Source organism: Sminthopsis crassicaudata, chromosome 2 (assembly GCF_048593235.1).
Source record: "Sminthopsis crassicaudata isolate SCR6 chromosome 2, ASM4859323v1, whole genome shotgun sequence".
In the NCBI taxonomy this organism is placed as follows: domain Eukaryota; kingdom Metazoa; phylum Chordata; class Mammalia; order Dasyuromorphia; family Dasyuridae; genus Sminthopsis; species Sminthopsis crassicaudata.
Genome location: NC_133618.1, coordinates 635,642,029 through 635,659,100, shown reverse-complemented (window position 1 = coordinate 635,659,100; position 17,072 = coordinate 635,642,029). Strand labels below are relative to the sequence as shown.

At 44.8% G+C, this 17,072-nt stretch overlaps 1 protein-coding gene across 1 annotated transcript in view; it reads right to left on the bottom strand.

Moving 5' to 3' along the window:
* Nucleotides 1–205: 205 nt before the first annotated feature.
* PBLD (phenazine biosynthesis like protein domain containing) overlaps nucleotides 206–17,072 on the bottom strand; it is a 21,414-nt gene continuing 4,547 nt past the window's right edge. The window contains exons 2-9 of the mRNA XM_074296585.1: nucleotides 9,049–9,148; nucleotides 8,535–8,633; nucleotides 6,753–6,862; nucleotides 6,640–6,669; nucleotides 6,243–6,331; nucleotides 5,339–5,517; nucleotides 2,061–2,123; nucleotides 206–652 (exon numbers count right to left, since the gene is read on the bottom strand). Of these exons, the coding sequence (XP_074152686.1) occupies nucleotides 540–652; nucleotides 2,061–2,123; nucleotides 5,339–5,517; nucleotides 6,243–6,331; nucleotides 6,640–6,669; nucleotides 6,753–6,862; nucleotides 8,535–8,633; nucleotides 9,049–9,148 (783 nt within the window). The 3' untranslated portion in view covers nucleotides 206–539. The remainder of the gene's footprint in view (nucleotides 653–2,060; nucleotides 2,124–5,338; nucleotides 5,518–6,242; nucleotides 6,332–6,639; nucleotides 6,670–6,752; nucleotides 6,863–8,534; nucleotides 8,634–9,048; nucleotides 9,149–17,072) is intronic.

The following is a 17,072-nucleotide window of genomic DNA, read 5'->3' as shown; positions in this document are numbered from 1 at the left end:
CAAGGTTTGAATGCGGATCTTCTCGATCCAGATGCATTTGTCTCTCCACTGAATCGCGGCACTGCTAGGTACCTCAGCACCACCCTGCTATGTCTGAAAAGCTGTTCTGGTCCTCTGAGGCACTGGAGGTGGAGGGCAATGCCCTTGAGAGAATGATCCAGCCCTTCCAGTCAGTGGCGAGGATGGACATCACAGCTACACAAAGTTGAAATTTTACTCAGTTAAATTTATTAAATTAGTAGGGGTACAGAAAGAGGCAAAAGACAGTTCCTGTCTTCAAGGAGTTCACAATTTAATTTGCATTAGATGCATCTTAATTGAGATTCAGATATTCCATTTGTTTCAAGTCACCACACTGGAGATGGCAATCCTTTCTGGCACTCTCACACTTCCCAATAATTTTAAAATGTATATCTTTTATTTGCTAATTTTCAAATGTGCTCATTACATCAATCATGTTCCTTTTAAATCTGTATTTAAACTGTACAGAGCAACTATGCAAAAGTGACCAGAAGAAATAATGCTTGACATGGTGACTTTCAAATGGTCAGCTTCCCTTCTAGAACCAAAGCTGTCTGACCAGTAATGTCAATTCTTCCACCATCCCGCAGGGAAACCTTCATCTCTCCCCCACGGCGAGAACACTGAAAAGCTATAGAGAAAATAAAATTAGTCACATCACCTTCCACTTTTTAATTCATTGGTCTTTGGTCAGATGTCACTCTTATGACCCTTCTCCAAGGGTCATGACCTCTTTTGTGCTATGGACCTCTCTTGAGAATGATTTTTTCCATTTTCCATTTATAAATTTTTTTTAAATTTATAATTGAAGGAAATGCTATATTTCAGTTACAGATAAATGAAAACAAAGATAGCCTTTTTTTCTCTCCCAAGATCATGGACTTCCTTGAAATCTGTTCCTAAACTCTCTGGGAGTTTGCAGACCCCAGGTCAGGAGCCTCCATTCCACGGATTCCTTTTCAATCATCCATCTATCTCTAATGTGCAAAAAGCATCCCCCCTCCCCATCCCACTGCTGTCTCATAGACAGAAGATGCTAGACTTGCGCCCCCACTCCCTCCATAATACTCAAGCTCCCTAAGTAAGGATCTAAGATTTAGAGCTAGAAAGGACCTTGGAGATCATCCTACCTCACCTTCTGTCCCATTCTATGGGTGAAGAAAGCAAGGCTATACAGAGGTTCACAGGGTTCAAGCTTGATTCTTCAGCCTTAAATCTAGTGGTTCTTCCCATTTTTCTCCATTGCACCACACTGCCTCTGTGTCAACACAGGTTGTCCAGCCCAACTCTCTAATGTCACTAGGAGACTTGGGCCCAGAGGGATAGAGTTATGGCCAAAGTCCCAGGGCAGTTAGGGATGGAGCAGAGACTGAAATCCAGCTCTCGTGACTCTTGGTTCACTAGTCTTTCCCCTCCTCCGGACAGAAGAATTCTGACCCTTCCAGGAAGATGCTTGGACTTGGTCACAATATGGATTTTTTTTGACCCACAGAATGACCTTAAAGTGAAAGCCTTTGTAAAAAATACTCCAAATACCCTTTATTATCTCATGTTTGTGATCACTCCCCAGAGGCTCATGTCCCCTTGTCCCTCCAAAAAAACTTACCAAGGGATCTATTTTGCTTAATAATAATGGCTAACGTTTATACAGCACTTACTCTTTGCCAAACAGCATATTAGGTGCTTTACTTTTATTACCTCATTTGATCTTCACAACCACCCTAGGAAGCAGGTTTTATTGTCCCCATTTTAAGTGACTTGTCTAGGATCAGCTAGTAAGTGTCTAAGATTACATTTGAACTCAGGATTTTCAAATCTGTGTATTTGCCATCTTCTCTAACAGAATGCTAGCTTCTTGAGTCCAGGAACTGTCTGGTTTTGTCCTTGAGGTCAATGGCTGGCTCCTAGAACTTACTAAAGGACTGGTTCTGCTTGCTGGCTGACCCGGAGCGATAGATAACTATCAGTAGAATTAGCTGTAAACCTGGACAGAAAAGGGGCCAAAGTCAGCAGAGTTACAGGAGAAGGAAGCCTCTTACCCCGCATCTCCTTCTTCCCCAGCTGCTGCGACCAGTAGCTGCTGAGCACGGCATGGGCAGACCCTAGACAGAAGCAGAGAGACTCCGTGACCCTCCTGAAGCCCGGGAGCAGCTGGGGGTTCCACGGGACCTGCGTCGGCAGGCTCCGGAGCCAAAGCAATCCTCCCATGACAAAACTGGGATGAGAGGATCCCAAGGTGCATCATCCCCCATCCCCGGGCCCAAGTGAGCGGTAAGCAGCAGACGCTTATGTTTGCTGGGGAATTAGAGCTCACATTTATATTTAGTAACAAATGGATTAGTGAGCACCACACGACAGAAGAGTCCGGGATATCCTAAGAGTGTAGGATTGAAAGGCCAGACAAGACGGGCTCATTCACCAAAACTGGGGCCCAAGAAGTCTGAAGACTTCCCAGTCTGGCTCCTGCTAGGTCAGAAATGCCAGCGAGCTCTCCCACCTGTCTCTGCCATGAAAGAACCTCCTCCTGTCCAAACCTATCTTTCACAAATTAACATTTTATTTACTGAAAGGGGCTGAAAGAAGAACATTTAGCAGAAAACTATCCCTTGGATAAATGACGAGACACATAGGAGAGACTGAGCTCTAAGCTAGATCCCTGCTGTCCAATCTGTAGGCTAGAGTTTTGTCCTGCACTCATGAATTTCCTTACTCCTGTCTCTGCCCAACCCCCCCCAGAATACTCTGTGTATTGATGGGAGAGTGACCCAGATTTATGGGTAATTGATTATGTTATTACAGTGACTTTACCTTTTATTGAAAAAATATTATTACTAATGCTGCTTTTATCTTGATGCTTAGTGAATGTTTCATATTAAAGAGTAACATGTCATTTTGATGGATTTTGTGAGTCTAGAAAGCACACCAGTGGGGGCTCAGGAATTTTGTGTAGAATCATCGTGAGAGTGTATTTCCCCACCCCAGGGTTACCCCTGGGTCTTTGAGGGCTGAGCTGTAGTCATGTGGCTGTCCTTCTGGGGATACTGAACCAACCTGCCAGTCTGCGTGTAGGTGGGATGTAGGAAGAGAGAGCTGGGTGACAGGGGTCTGTGGCCCCCTCAGACTATACAGACATTATTCCCTCACTCTAGAGTCCAGCCAAACTGGCCGAGTCACCATTCCACACATGACCCTCCTTCTCCCATCTTCACACCTACCATCTATCTATTCTTCCTTCTCTCCCTCTTGGGATCTCAGGTTCCCTTTAAAAGCTCAGCTCAGAGGTCCCCTTCTGTGTAAGGTTTTCCGATTCTCCCTCTTCTCCAAGTTTTCAGAGTCTTCCTGTCCCCAATGATTGTACATTTATTTTGCATATATCTTGTATATTTGTTTATATTACATATTTATTATAATATATAAATATGTTTATTTATATAGAAGCTTTGTCATAATATATGAATATAATTTTACATACATATTTGTGATAATATACATAATATATACATGATTTTATACTCATTTTATATATGTTTATATGCATAATATTTGTGATAATATATAAGTATATTTACATATGATACTTGTTATAATATATAAAAATATTTGTCTAAATATATATTTGTCATAATTATAAATATATTTGTTTATATATATAAAATATATAAGATACATGCAAAATAAATATGTGTGTATGTATATATGTGTGTCCATATATGTGTCCATGCATGTGGACCAGTACATTGTCTCTCTTGATATAAAGCCTTAGTCTGTGGCGCAGGATCTGGTGCATGGAAGATGTTTAAAAATGATGATTTACTGATACTCCTGTGTGACCTTGCACAAATAATATAACTTCTCTCAGACTGTTTCCTGCTCCACAAAATGAAGAAGTTGACTAGATGATGTCTGAGAGACCTTCCAACTCTTCCTGAGAGTCTGGGATCATTTCACTGGTGGAGAGAGTGAAGTATTCTGGGAGGAGAGACCAGGCCGGCCTGGAAGGGCTGTGGGCATAAGCGCCCTCCCTTTGTCTCCGTCCGCTGGCCAGGACCCTTTCCCAGGGGAGGGGGGGCCTTGCCGGGGAAGCTTCTGTGCTTACTGCGAGTATTTTCCTGAGTCCTTCAAACGGCCTCATTGCTGAGCTTCACCTCACAGAGCAAATACCTCCTTCCTGTGTTTTGCCCCTGGAAGAGCAGCCCTTGGTTCTGCCAGGCCAGGCCCTGGCCCCCCCATTCCCAGGTCAGCTCCTGCTGCTGGCCTGCCTCCGGCCAGCCCTCCCTTGGCTCGCAGCCTCAGCAGTCATAGCTGGGTTCTGAAGGGGGAGCGGAAGGAGGACAAACAGCCCAAATATCTGCCCCCAATTCTGGAGCAGTGAGAGGGCCTGCTCTAGGAGGGGCAGGAGCAGGAGCAAGAGGTCTTTAAGAATTCATTTGGTCCCATTTTACACAAGAGGAAACCAGGCCTGGAGAAGGGAGACCAATTCACTTCAAGCCAGCAAGTGCTAATTAATCCTTACATCCCACAGAGAGCAGATAAGTTAATACAAAACAAATCCAAGGCAAACAGACTGATTTGAGGAGAAAAAGTATCAACTGGGAGAGGAATCAGGAAAGGCTTCAGAAGGCCCAGAAGCAGGGCCTCGGTGGAAGCCTGGGAGGCCGAGGACTGACCGACAACAAGACCTGGGAGCAGCAGCCGCTGAAGGGGAGAATGAATGTCGTGGGGGGCAAACCAAGTAAGCCTAACTGCCAGGAGCAGGGGAGCCCCATGCCCGCAGCCTGCACCGGTAATCTGGGCCAGATGGGGGAGGTTCCCCCAAAGGCACCAAGAGAGCTTCCCAAGAGGTGGTCTGCACTGGTCCTATCAGTGTACAAGAATGAGCGGGCGAGACGGGGAGGGCCAGCCCCGAGCCCCCACTCTTCCAGTGGGCAAGCAGCAGCAAAGCCGCCCCATCTCCTTTTCTCTCCTGTCCCCCTCACCGGCTCACGCTTCAATCTCCACGTCCACAGGCATTTATAAATTCTTCCTCTGCTCCAAGAAACAAATCCCGTCAGGGAGTCTAGGACTGATTCACAGTCTTGGACTTGCGTTCACCCTACAAGTAAACACTAAAGCTCCATCTGTGAGCTGGGCAACGGGAGCAGGGAGGAGGGAGAAGGCCTGGGGGAGATCTGACCGCCAGCTTCGGCCTTTGTCCGTGTCCCCAGCGGTCAGCACAGCCCTGGATGGCCACTCAGAAAGTGGCTGCTCTTTAACTTGTCAGGACCTGTTAATGAGGGAGCCCCCGCTGCCGACTCCCCCCCTCTGAGCACAAACGCACCTGTAACAGGGTCTTCCGCCACGCCGACCCAGGGGGCAAAATATCTGGAGTAGAAGTCATAACCTTGAGGCTTTCCGCTCCCCTCTCCTTTCAGGGTGAGGATGAGTCCCCTCACTTTCCCTGTATTTTCCACCTGTGTCAGATTCCCTGAGTTCACTGCCAGGTTCTCCAGGAAGGACCTTGTGGAAGGATTAAGCATCACCATCATACATTTCACACCCTTGCCAAGCCCTCACCTATTAAACCCACACAACTAATTAATGACTTAATTGTAATTTATTTCTTATTATAATAATTTATTTACTATAATAAATAACAATATTTAATATAAATAAATATATAATAAACAACACTAAATAAATAATAATATAATTTAATCAATTTAATTAACAGTAATTTAATTAATTAAACCCACACAATCTATTATTCCCCCCTTACTTGTTATACTCCCCTTAGAGAGAGGGGAAAGAGGAGGACAGAATGAGATCTTCTCTCCTGAATAAAGAGCCTTTGGTGGTCAAAGGGATGCTAAAGACGGAGGGGAAGTATTTGGAAACGAAGCAGTCCAAAATGTGCTTATGTGACTAGAAATGTGGTGATAAATCATGACTGCTTTTCACAAGTCATGGGTCATTTATGCAAAGGACAATGCAAGGTCAGTAAGCAGCCAGGACACACGGCCGATGATAGCTTATGTACAGTGACATTAAACTCATTCAGCACCTGAAAATGGGTTACTGCCCCAAAGTATAGCACCAATAGCCAGAAAATGCCGGAAAAAAAACAAAAAAAAAACCTCAAAGCAAAACAAAAACTCTGGCACATTAGCTGTATCCCTCTGGAGAGTCTGGGAAGAAGGAGGCCGGAGATCACCTAGAATCAGAAGGCCTGGAGGGAGACTTGCCTTCCATAGGAATCATCAATCCGAACTAGGAGCTTCTTGGTGTCTGGAGAATAACGCACGTCCTGCACCCGTACGTTGCTTAGAGCCACCTGATGAAGAAACAAAGGCTTCTTGGTGAGTCGCTCCCTGGCCACCTCAGCTTTCACAGCCCCAGGGACCCATGGGACCAGGAAGGTCAGGGGCCCGAGGGCCGCCGAGTTCTCTCTGCCTGCTCACTCCTGAACTCGCCCAGGGATTCTTCGTATTTTTTAGGCCCTTGTGACAATCTGGTCAAGTCTACAAAGCCCATCTCAGGATCGGGACTGGCCGAGATTCCGTTTACCGTTCCCAAGTCTGTGCGTAAGGAATAATAAGTCTCGCTCATCCTGCGAGCTCACGGTTCGAGTTGAGAACCAACCTTGATTAAGTCCTGGATTTCCTTAACATCCTAGATCAAAAACAGAAACAGATCCCATTTAAAATGTGCTGCATGCAGCACCCAAACAATGCCCACAGCCAATGGCAGCCAACCTTGGGCTGTGTCTGATACAGGGGCAGATCCATGATGATTCCGTCTTCTGCCTGTCTGGCCTTCAGCTCCCCACTCAGAGTGACGAAAGTTACCGTCTGATTCACATTTTCTGCCAAAATAAAAAACTACTTTAATTGAAAAAATCAAGATACGAGAAAAAATGTTGTGTTCTTTTGCCATAAGTGACCGTCTTTTCAGTTTTTCTTAATCCTTGATTTGCAGCTGGGTATCCACCCAGGCTCCGTGGAGAAAGAGGTGACCCAAGGTCAAATCCTGCCTCAGACACAACCTAGCCTGCCTGCCTCAGTTTCCTCATCCATTAAATGGTTGTAAAAAATAGCTCTTGCCACACACAGTTGTTGTGAGGATCAAGTGAGATAAGAATTTAAAGAGCTCAGCAGTGTGGCACACAGTAGGTACTATATACATGCTAGCTCTGATTCACCATTTTGCTCACTATTGCACTTGTCTGCTTCTTCTCTGTCTTTGCTCATAATTTTCCTCTGCCTGGATGCCCTTCTTCCTCTCCTCCTCCTCCCAAACTCCAACTGATCCCTATTCAGCCTTCAAAGACCCCTCCGAACCCCAGTTCCTTCATGAAGATTTCCCTCCGTGGCCAGCCAGAAGATGTACCTCCCTTCTCCAAACTCCCATAGCGCCTTCTCTGCAACTAGAAATATGGGACTCCGTTATGGAAGAGACCTGAGAGCTAGTTCATCAAAGCCCCTCGTTTCACTGGTAAGGAAACTGAGGGCCAGGAAGATTTAGAGACATCTTCATCTTCAACATAATCATCTTTATCTTCATCATCCTCTTCTTCATAATCATCATCATCATCATCATCACACCTCACCTGATCCTCTCCCAATAGCCCCGTTGTGCTCAACTTTCTGTGACCCCCATTCAGGGTCACTTTGGCAAAGTCACCAGAGCACTTGCCACTTTCATTTTACAATCAGGGAGCAGTGACCTAGCCAGGGTCACACAGAAAGTGTCTCAGGAAGAGGAGTCCTCCTCACTCGGGGCCTGGTGCTCTGTGTGCTCCGGCACCACCTCACTGCCCTAGAAAACCTGTGAGGGGGCAGCTGTTATCCCCATTTCACAGATGAGGAAATTGAGGCAGAGAGTGATGAGGTGACTGGCCCAGAATCACTCGGCCAATAATTGGGCAAGATGGGACATGAACCCAGGCCTTCCTCACTGCCGTGTCTAGCCCTGCCCAATCTCCTGGAAACCCTTTTTGAATTTCCTCATTCCACCTGGTTCTGATTTGCCCATTTGAGGTTCTGTGAGTTACCTGAGGAGGACAAGACTGGGTTGGAACCTGCTGACCTTTCCCCTAAGTGCTCGTCTTCCCATTAGAATTGCTGTGTCTTTTGCTTTTGTGTCCCCAGAGCCCATCTTGAGGCCTGACCCAAAGCAGGCACTTAATAAATTCTTAATTGAGCCTCAGGTGGCTCAAGGGAAGCCCTGTCTCTTTGTGTTCTTGGCCCAACCCCGTACTGTGCTTCTCATCCCATGAGACCTCAATAAATATCAGTCATGGAGCTGAACGAGGGGCTGGCATGGATCTCTCTTAATTCAAGATTCTTTGTTGCTTTCAGGGACCAATGAACAGTGTGTGAGAGGCAGACAAACAGAGACAGAAATAAAGATTCAAAGAGACGAAGAAAGGAGAGGAGAGAGACAGACAGACAGAGACACAGAGAGAGAGGAGAAAGAGACAGAGACAGACAGAGACACAGAGAGAGATAGAGACAGAGAGAATGAAGACACTTTACTTATTTTGTGAAACAACACGGCCGAGGAAGCCAATGTAGCGTGACCACAGAGAGGGACCTCAGTCGCTGGCGTGAACCACCTTAGCCCAAAGCGGGAACCTTTGCAGAAAAAGAAAAGAGAAAATTAGTGATTCAGTGAACTTAGATCAGGACAATCTCACCTGTTTCTGTTTCTGTTTTCTAAAGATTTTCCCAAGATGCATTTGGGCCAGGAAAATGTTCTTAAAGGAGAAAAAAAAGCTAAATTAAACACTTAAAAATCTCTCCATTATTTAGAACTTAAGACAGCCAAAATACTATGAGGCTAAACCTTTTTTTCCTTTTTTTACAGCCTAGAGGAACATCAAGAGCATATGACAAATTGTCAGGATGATTCCCCAAGAGATGAGTTTAAAGAGAATTCCTTCACTTCTACAATTCAATATACACATTAAAAAAAATAATAACTACCTATCTCTTCCTTATCTTAAGTAAACAAGGTAAAGTTGCTCCAAAGCCATAAAAACTTGCTTACTTTGGGTAAAGTTGTCTGACGGATGTAGCTTCTGGATAAAAGCTGTTTCAGAAAGATTCATTTCTCTTGCAATTTTTTGGTGCGTTTCTTCATCCAATTCCTAAATCGGGAAGAAGGGTCCAGAAAATACCCATCAGGTTTCCTCAGAATTGGACACCAGGTGCAATAATGCCATACATTAATAAAGAAATGGGGAAGCAGAGAAATTCTATAGATAAGAATCCTTTCACCTGGTACCAGATGCACCAGCAGGCTGCGATCTGCCCTGGACTTAGGAGGAGGAGGATGGGTAAAAGGTCACCCCTCAAATGAGTAAGAGCCACTGAAGCCTGGAAAGATTCTAGGGGGGTTATTGCTAGGGAATTCCAGGCAGAAATTCTACGGGAGAAAAGCCAGAGCCTCTTTCCAAAGAGCAGAAGCATGGAGCAGAGTGCAGCCTGCCCCTGCTTTACACAGAAGGAACTTGAAGATCACAGACACAGAACTTAGGGCTGTCGGGTCCAACCACCTCATCACATTTTATATGGAACAAGGAACTGGCCGAGGACGAGCAGCATTCCCATGGGGATTCCAGACAGGCGCAGACAGGGACTCCACGACCGTCTCTGCTCCACTTACCACAAAGTGGAGGAAAGGTTTCTGAGGGATTTCTGAGTGTGTAAACAAGAGCCCCCAATAACCATGTTCTCTCTTTCCTGCCTGGCTCCTTTCAAGGAAGAAAGCAATGAAGGCTGCAAGCCTCCGTGTGGCAGAAAGGGCGCTATGAACACGCTGCCTTCCTGTGGTTTCTGTCTCTGTGCTATCTTTTTTTCCTGCTTTACAAGAAGGAATTCTGAGATGGCAAAGACCAGTCTGCAAGCTTGTGAGCTTTGAAGGTCAGAAAAGTCATCCGCCACAGGTCCAGAGCCTGGCGATCACTCTGGCTGAAAGCAGCTGAGCCTGGGAGGGAGAGAAGCCCAAGTGACCTGCCTTGGACCAAAGTGAGCGGCTACATCCATCTAAAAGGCTGCCTTTAGAAGTAAACTGGGTGAGCAATAAGCTGGGGAATGGCTTGTGGCATATGATTGTGTACCCCTTTGGGAAGCCACCATAACTGGCCAACATCCCCCTCATCTCCCATCGCTTCCTGGCCTCTCATGTCTACAAACATATTCAGCTCTACCCCCTTCTTTAAAAACCTTCAGCCAGCCCTGAAAATACTGCTCTCTACCTCTCTTCCCTTATCCCCACTTCCTCACGGCTCACTCCCTTTTCACCCTCATGCAATCTGTCTCCCCAATTCCTGAAACTGCACAGTTAGGGACAGTTGTTCATCTAACTGTTCAAGCTGATGGCTTTTCCTCCACCATCCCTTTTTGAATCTGATATTACTGATCCCCACTCTCCCTCGGTTCACTCCCAACCTGTCTGAACATTGCTTTAAAGTCTCCATTGCTGGCTCATAATCCTTGCCCTACATCCCAGGCTTGTAATCCCTGCCCTACATCCCAGTGCTCTATTGTGGATGTTTTTTTTCTCTCTATGTTCTTTCCCTTGGTGACCTGATTCCCATCCCAATGATCACTTCCCTCCAAATGGCTCCCAAACCTACAGGCCTTCCTCTTCCATCCTCTAGGCCCTGTGAGTTAGAAATCTCCTTTTAGATGTCCAGTGCGTATTTCTCATTTAGAAAGCCTGAAAACAGAGACTCTTCCTCAACCTTGTCTTTTTATTGGGCCCCCTCCTTCTTCCAGACCTTCTTCCTCTACAATACCCAATTGGTAATTATCAATTCCATTTCTCTCCATTACATGGCCCATTCAGGGTCTCATCCCTTACTTGGACTACTGAAAAAGCTTTTCCATTGGTTCCCAGCTTGCCCTCTTCCATCCGTCTTCCAACTAATTTCCATAATATTCCCAAAGTAAAGACGTTTGCCGCATTACTTCATCCCCACCACCTCTAAATTTCTCGGGCGGGCACTTAAGGCCCTCAGTAGCTCCCCTCTCCATGACATTCCTTCAGTGCTGTCCACATTCTGGTCAAACTGCACCACCAGCTGCAACTTGCTGTTGGGAGGAAATGCTTACACTTCCCTAGGCATATTTTGTTAGTAAACATGCCTATTGAAAGCTACTGGATATTTACTGGTTAAAAGGAACTGGGACAGTAATCACTGGCAGCTAATGGGGAAGGGATGAGAAGGAAACGCCCCAGAATGTAAGAAATTTCCCCTTTGTAGCATCCTCTCTGCCGTACTTCTCCAACTCCCAATGACAGACTGGGTCCTTCTAGTGTCTGTGGTCCCTACTCCCATGGCCATAGATTAGAAGCCCCCACTGATAAACTACTGGCACACAGGAATCAGTTGCTAAAATGTACAATTTTTGGCTAAAATGGTCCAACGAGAACAGTAGCAATAAAATCTGCTCCACAAGTAGATAGTGTCAGTGAGAAGGGCAGACACAGACAGAGTTCACGAGCCAGAAGACCCATGGATATCACCAGAACATGCATGAGGAGAGATGGCTCCTGCTTCCGGGGCTGAGCCCGGCAGAGCCTCTGCTCTCCTGGTCCTTCTCCTCCCCATCTCTGCAGGAGGCTCGCTCCTCTGCTTGCCCCCCTTTTTATGGCCTCCAGTTTCCTCTGCTGCAGCTGATGCCCTGAGCTCCACTTGTCCACACTCTAGGACTAGCAGGTATCCTGGCCCTGGGCCCCACGGGTCCCAGCTTCCCGGACTGGACTCCTAATCCGTTATGCATCTTTTTAAACTGCACTCCAGGACTTGTTCTCTGCTGGATGCAGTGTCTTTGAAGGCCATGGGCTTCACTGGCTGGGGCCACTCTCCCTCTGCTGGATTCTGGAAGAGGCACCACGGAAAAGGAGAACAACAAGCTCTTTCCCTAAAACTCTATGAGCTAATCAATGTCCCCTGGACCACAATCACTAGAAGGGTTCCCCGATACAGCATCAGCAGCATCCACTCGTTACCCATAAGGTTAAACTGAGGAATTCCTTTACATTTTGTTGTCCAACAATAGTAAAACTGAGTATCTTTTTTGCCTGGCTAAGACCCCTGTGCCAAAATGTCTATCGACATTGCAATTGGTCCTTAACAGCCCGCAGAAACTGCCCAGATCCTTATTCCTTTACTCCTCTCCAACTGAGCCCTTTGGACTTGCTCCTCCCTTAGGCCCCCTCACCCTCTGAGGCCATTGTCTGGCTCGGTAAGCCTGGAGTATTTCTTTTTTTTAAATTAATTATAGTTTTTATTTACCAGATATATGTATGGGTAATTTTACAACACTGACAATTGCTAAACCTTTTGTTCCAATTTTTCCCTTCCTTCCCCCCCCCCCCCCCGCAGATGGCAGGTTGACCGATATATGTTACATATGTTAAAGTATAAATTAAATACAATATATGTATACATGAAGCCTGGAGTACTTCTGAAAGCAGCTTGCTGCCTATTGAGCTCTATTCTTTGAACCCTAGCAATAAGTGTCAGTAGGCTCAATGGAAGAATGAATGGACCCATAATGAACACATAGTTCTGACCCACAGCACCCTAGAACTTTTGGTCTGGGGTCCTCACCATAACTGCCTCTTGATTCTTTGTTCCTATGAATCCTAGCCTGGTTTCTTAATTTTTCTCAAAGTTAATCTTCTTAGACTTTACCTTTTGTCTACCTGGATCTCCCCTTCCCATCCTACCTTGGTCTCCATCCCCTTGGGGCCTTTCTGAATATGAAAATAATCTTTAATGGTGTTCCAAATTGTAGCAGAGTTTATCTGCCATTTGCACACAGACAAATCGGACCATTGAGAGAAATGGTGTCAAACTCAAATAGACTGTGATCATGGTCCCTGCAGGCAGCATATTGACTTCAAAAACCACAAATTCACCTGATTGATATTATATTTTTTTAAATTGTGCTAAACATTTCCCAATTACATTGTGACCTGGTTTGAGCCCATTAGGTTTAATCCTTAAACCATTCTAGCTGGTAGGATAGGAATCATGGTTGCTTGTCCGTCTGATTCTGCCCCCTTAGATGTAAAGCTTTCCATGTGCCTGAGGCACAAATGACAGGAGGAGCCTTTGGAGAAGCTGAGGCAGCAATGTGCCCCAGGATGCATCCGAGGCTCTCAGGCCTTCCCAAAATCTTAGATGGGGGTCCGTGCAGTCCAGCTAAGAGAAGGCTGGGCTCCAGAACCAGGAGATCTGGGAGGTCCGACACCTACTAGCTGTGTGACCTTGGACAGGGAGGAGAAATTGCCCCATCCTCCCTGGCTTCAGTCCAATTCACCTGTATGTCATGGCATCTCCTCCCTGAGTCATGGCTCTCTTCAAGAGATGGACAAATGACCTCTATCAGAGCAGGAGCTGCCCCATAGGAAACCCAATTGGAACTGGCCAATTGGGCAACAGCTTCCTTTCTTTCTTCTGTTCTTTTTCTCTCCCTTCCTTCTTTCCTTTCTTTCTTTTCCCTTCCCTTCCCTCTGTCCTTAAACAGAATCATACCATTACCCGTAGGTTTCTGCCCAAAAGAATATAAATTTTGATTATTGAAAACTAGCAAGATATCTTGGGGTTTATGGGCTAGATTTCTTTCTTAAGGACCATACCTCAAAACCTAAGTCACACTGGCTTCCATTGATTGATCAACAAGAAGTCCCAGCTCAAGCCTCACTTGACTATTATTTGGGCTCTGAGTAAGTATAAATAAAAATTGTCTGTTTTGGCCAGAAACCCCAATGGTCTCCCCTCCCAGATTGTTTTGTTTGTTTGTTTGTTTTTTGACTAGATGAAAAAAAGAGTATTTTTCTCCTTTCTTTTCTGGCCTTAATCACTGAATGGGTATGGCCTCAGTCCAACTGAGACCTGTTAAAGACCTTAGTTTAAAAAGACCCAGGGCCTGCATTCCTGGCCATCTCCTGATCTCTCTTTGGCCACTGGGCCCAGATGGTTCTAGAGGGGAAAGTGAGGCAGGTGACCTTGCCCAGTCTTCCCTCCCTTAAATCCAATTTACATGGCACGGTGTCCCCTTCGAGATGTCAGGGTCTTCTTCCAGAACAAAGGACAAACAATAACCTTGGACAATTCACAACCTCCCTGAACTTCAGTTTCCTCATCTGGAAAATGGAGAAAGATAATACGAGAATGTTGGATGAACTCCCCCATGGTGGAGTTATGGGAGGATGTAGACAAAGATAGAACAGGATGAGCTGGTCTAGAGCAGGCTTAGATAAATTATTGTTATTGATAACATTATCAGAAATCCACTAGAGATTTCTTTCTCATCCCAATGCCTCATTGTGAGAATCAAATAAGATAATGCATATAAAGTACTTTGTAAACCTTTATTTATTACTTTGCTTCTGGGCATTTATATCTTCTTTCCATTAACCCTCATTGAGCAAACAAATAAATGAAATTTTCAACAAATACGCAGAGTCCAGCCAAACATCCCCCACAATATTCAAAAATATACATTTCATTTTGCATTTTAAATCTATCACTTCTCTAGCAGGGGATGGGCAGTGGTGTACTTGTAAATGTTTAACAGCAAACTGAATCTCTGGGGGGGGGGAAAGTACAGCCATACTTTTTAGTTTAATCTGCATCATTAACATTTTTGTCATCTTAAGCTTGGACTATAAACAAAACAAGAAATCAAGCCCTGCTCTGTAGCAGTTACCATTTCTTAGGTGTGAATCTCATACTAAAAATTTACCACTCCAATCAGCTCTCCTTAAGTAGACAGGAACTGATCCTGTTGGAGGTGGGTGATGGGGTTTTTTTTTCAATCACTTCTCATCTTTCAAAGTTATTTTTCATTATAATGTTGTCATCATATAAATTGTTCCCTTCTGTTCTGTTCTGTTCACTTGGATCTTCATTAATTCATAAAGGTCTTCCCAGCATCCTCTGAAATGGCCCCTGTCATCAGTTCTTATGGCACAATAATAGTCCTTTACTTCAAAAGTTTTTAAACTGTGGGTCTTGACCCCCTATGAAGTCTGAATGTGAGGTCATGAAATTATGGTTTATTATCAGTAAATGTTTGGTTCATATACCTATCTTATATACCTATATACTAGAAGTCACATAAAAATTACTTGGGCAAAAAGGGTTAGGTAGAAAAAGTTTAATAAGTTTATTTCGGGAGCATCTAGTTAGTATAGTGGATAGAGCCCCAGCCCTGCTGTCAGGAGGACCTGAGTTCAAATCTGACACAACACTTCTTGGCTGTGTGGCCTTGGGCAAGTCACTTAAGCCAATTGCCTCAGAAAAACAAGAAAAAGAAATTTATTTCATATACAAAAAAGTTTAGCTCTATTCACAGGGACAGCTCCTTCACAAAAAGAGCTGCTATAAATGTTTTATACATAAAGGTCCTTTTCCTTTGAACTCTTTGGGGAATAATAGGGTCAAAGATCATAAGAAGCTTTTAGAGATGTTGTAAGCCTCAAAGCCCTAATTAATAATAATATTATTATTAATATTGTTACCTCTCCACAGTAGATAGAGGAAAAAATAGGAGGGGCACTGTAACTGTCAGAGGGAGAATTAAATCTTGAGAGCTGGTGATCACTTAAGAAATGCTTACAGCCCTGACTTCAAATCTGGCCTCCAGCACTTACCACTTCCTAACACTTAATCCCAATTCCCCATATCAAGCACCTACGATGTGCTAGGTACTAGAGATGAAACGATAAAAAACAAATGACTCCCGTCCTTAAGAAACATACATTCCATCGGGGAAAATATACATTTTATGTATACATGTTATACTTTTAGCATAAAGCATATACAAAGAAAAAAGATGTTGAGTAGATCGGTGGGAATTTTTCATTCAGAGCAGCTTTCCAGTCATTCCGTCACCTGCGTGGAACCCTGGGACCAGCAGAAGGGTTCAGGATTTGGAGCCAGCACCCGGGCTCAGATCTCCTTCTCTGCACCTTTTCTGTTCCCTCACCTATCTTGTCTGTACAGAGGGTCAGACTCCTTGACCTTTAAAGGAGATCTTCCCAAGTCTCTGATCTCACAAATGCTCTTTCTAATGGAAATGGCCAGAAACTGTGAGCTACAAAAGGAAGGTAATGTTTGCCCCCCTAGGCTCCTGTTTATTGATCACCGAATCCATCACAGGGATGGATGCAATGTACAGGGTAAAATTGCATCACTCCCACGCAGAGGAAAGTTTTAAGATGCTGCCACCTGGTGGCCATTTGCAAATACAACAACCCTTCCATCACGGGATGGTCCATGGAGAGGTCTTGGCTCTTAGACATAAGTGAGGGCCAACAGCATGGTTATTGGAGATGGCAAGCCTGTCTGGAACTCAGGAATTGTGCCTCCTCTAGCTGCGCTTAATTACAGGTGGTCCTGCATGGTTCTCTAATTGTTGTACTAAATCTAGTCTCCCCTGTTATGATTCTTACAAGGTACTAAGTCACTGGAATGGATATAATTATCTACTTTAGCATGGTTCAGTTAGGATTGATCTGATCCTACACGGAGATGTTATGGGCCAGAACTTGAAACAGGGTACTACTGAGTGGAATTAAGGAGACAATGGTGAAATCTAGTTTAGCACTGATTTAATGCTACAACAAATAATAGTTTCCTAGTGATATAATGACTGGAGTATACTTTTTAGCTCCTGGCTATATTTGGGCTGATTATTGAACTGAACTGAAACTAAGGCTGCTCCCAGAAGCCCCCCAAGAAACCTGCTCCCAGAGAAGATTATATTTTTGGAGAAGAGAACATTACACTCCCCAGATCATTAACTCTTTATACACCTACATATAATATACGCTATAATACACATGCAGCCTTTGCTTCCATGCCCCACAACGGGGAATGTATGATAGATATGTATTTGTTAGGGATGACTAGACGCTCAGTGGATCATAGCACTGAGCCTGCACTCAGGGAAATCTGAGTTCAGATATGGCTTCAGAGACTTACCAGCTGAGTGACCTTGGGGGAGCGTGGAGATCTCTGTTTGCTTTAATCCGCCATAGAAAAAATA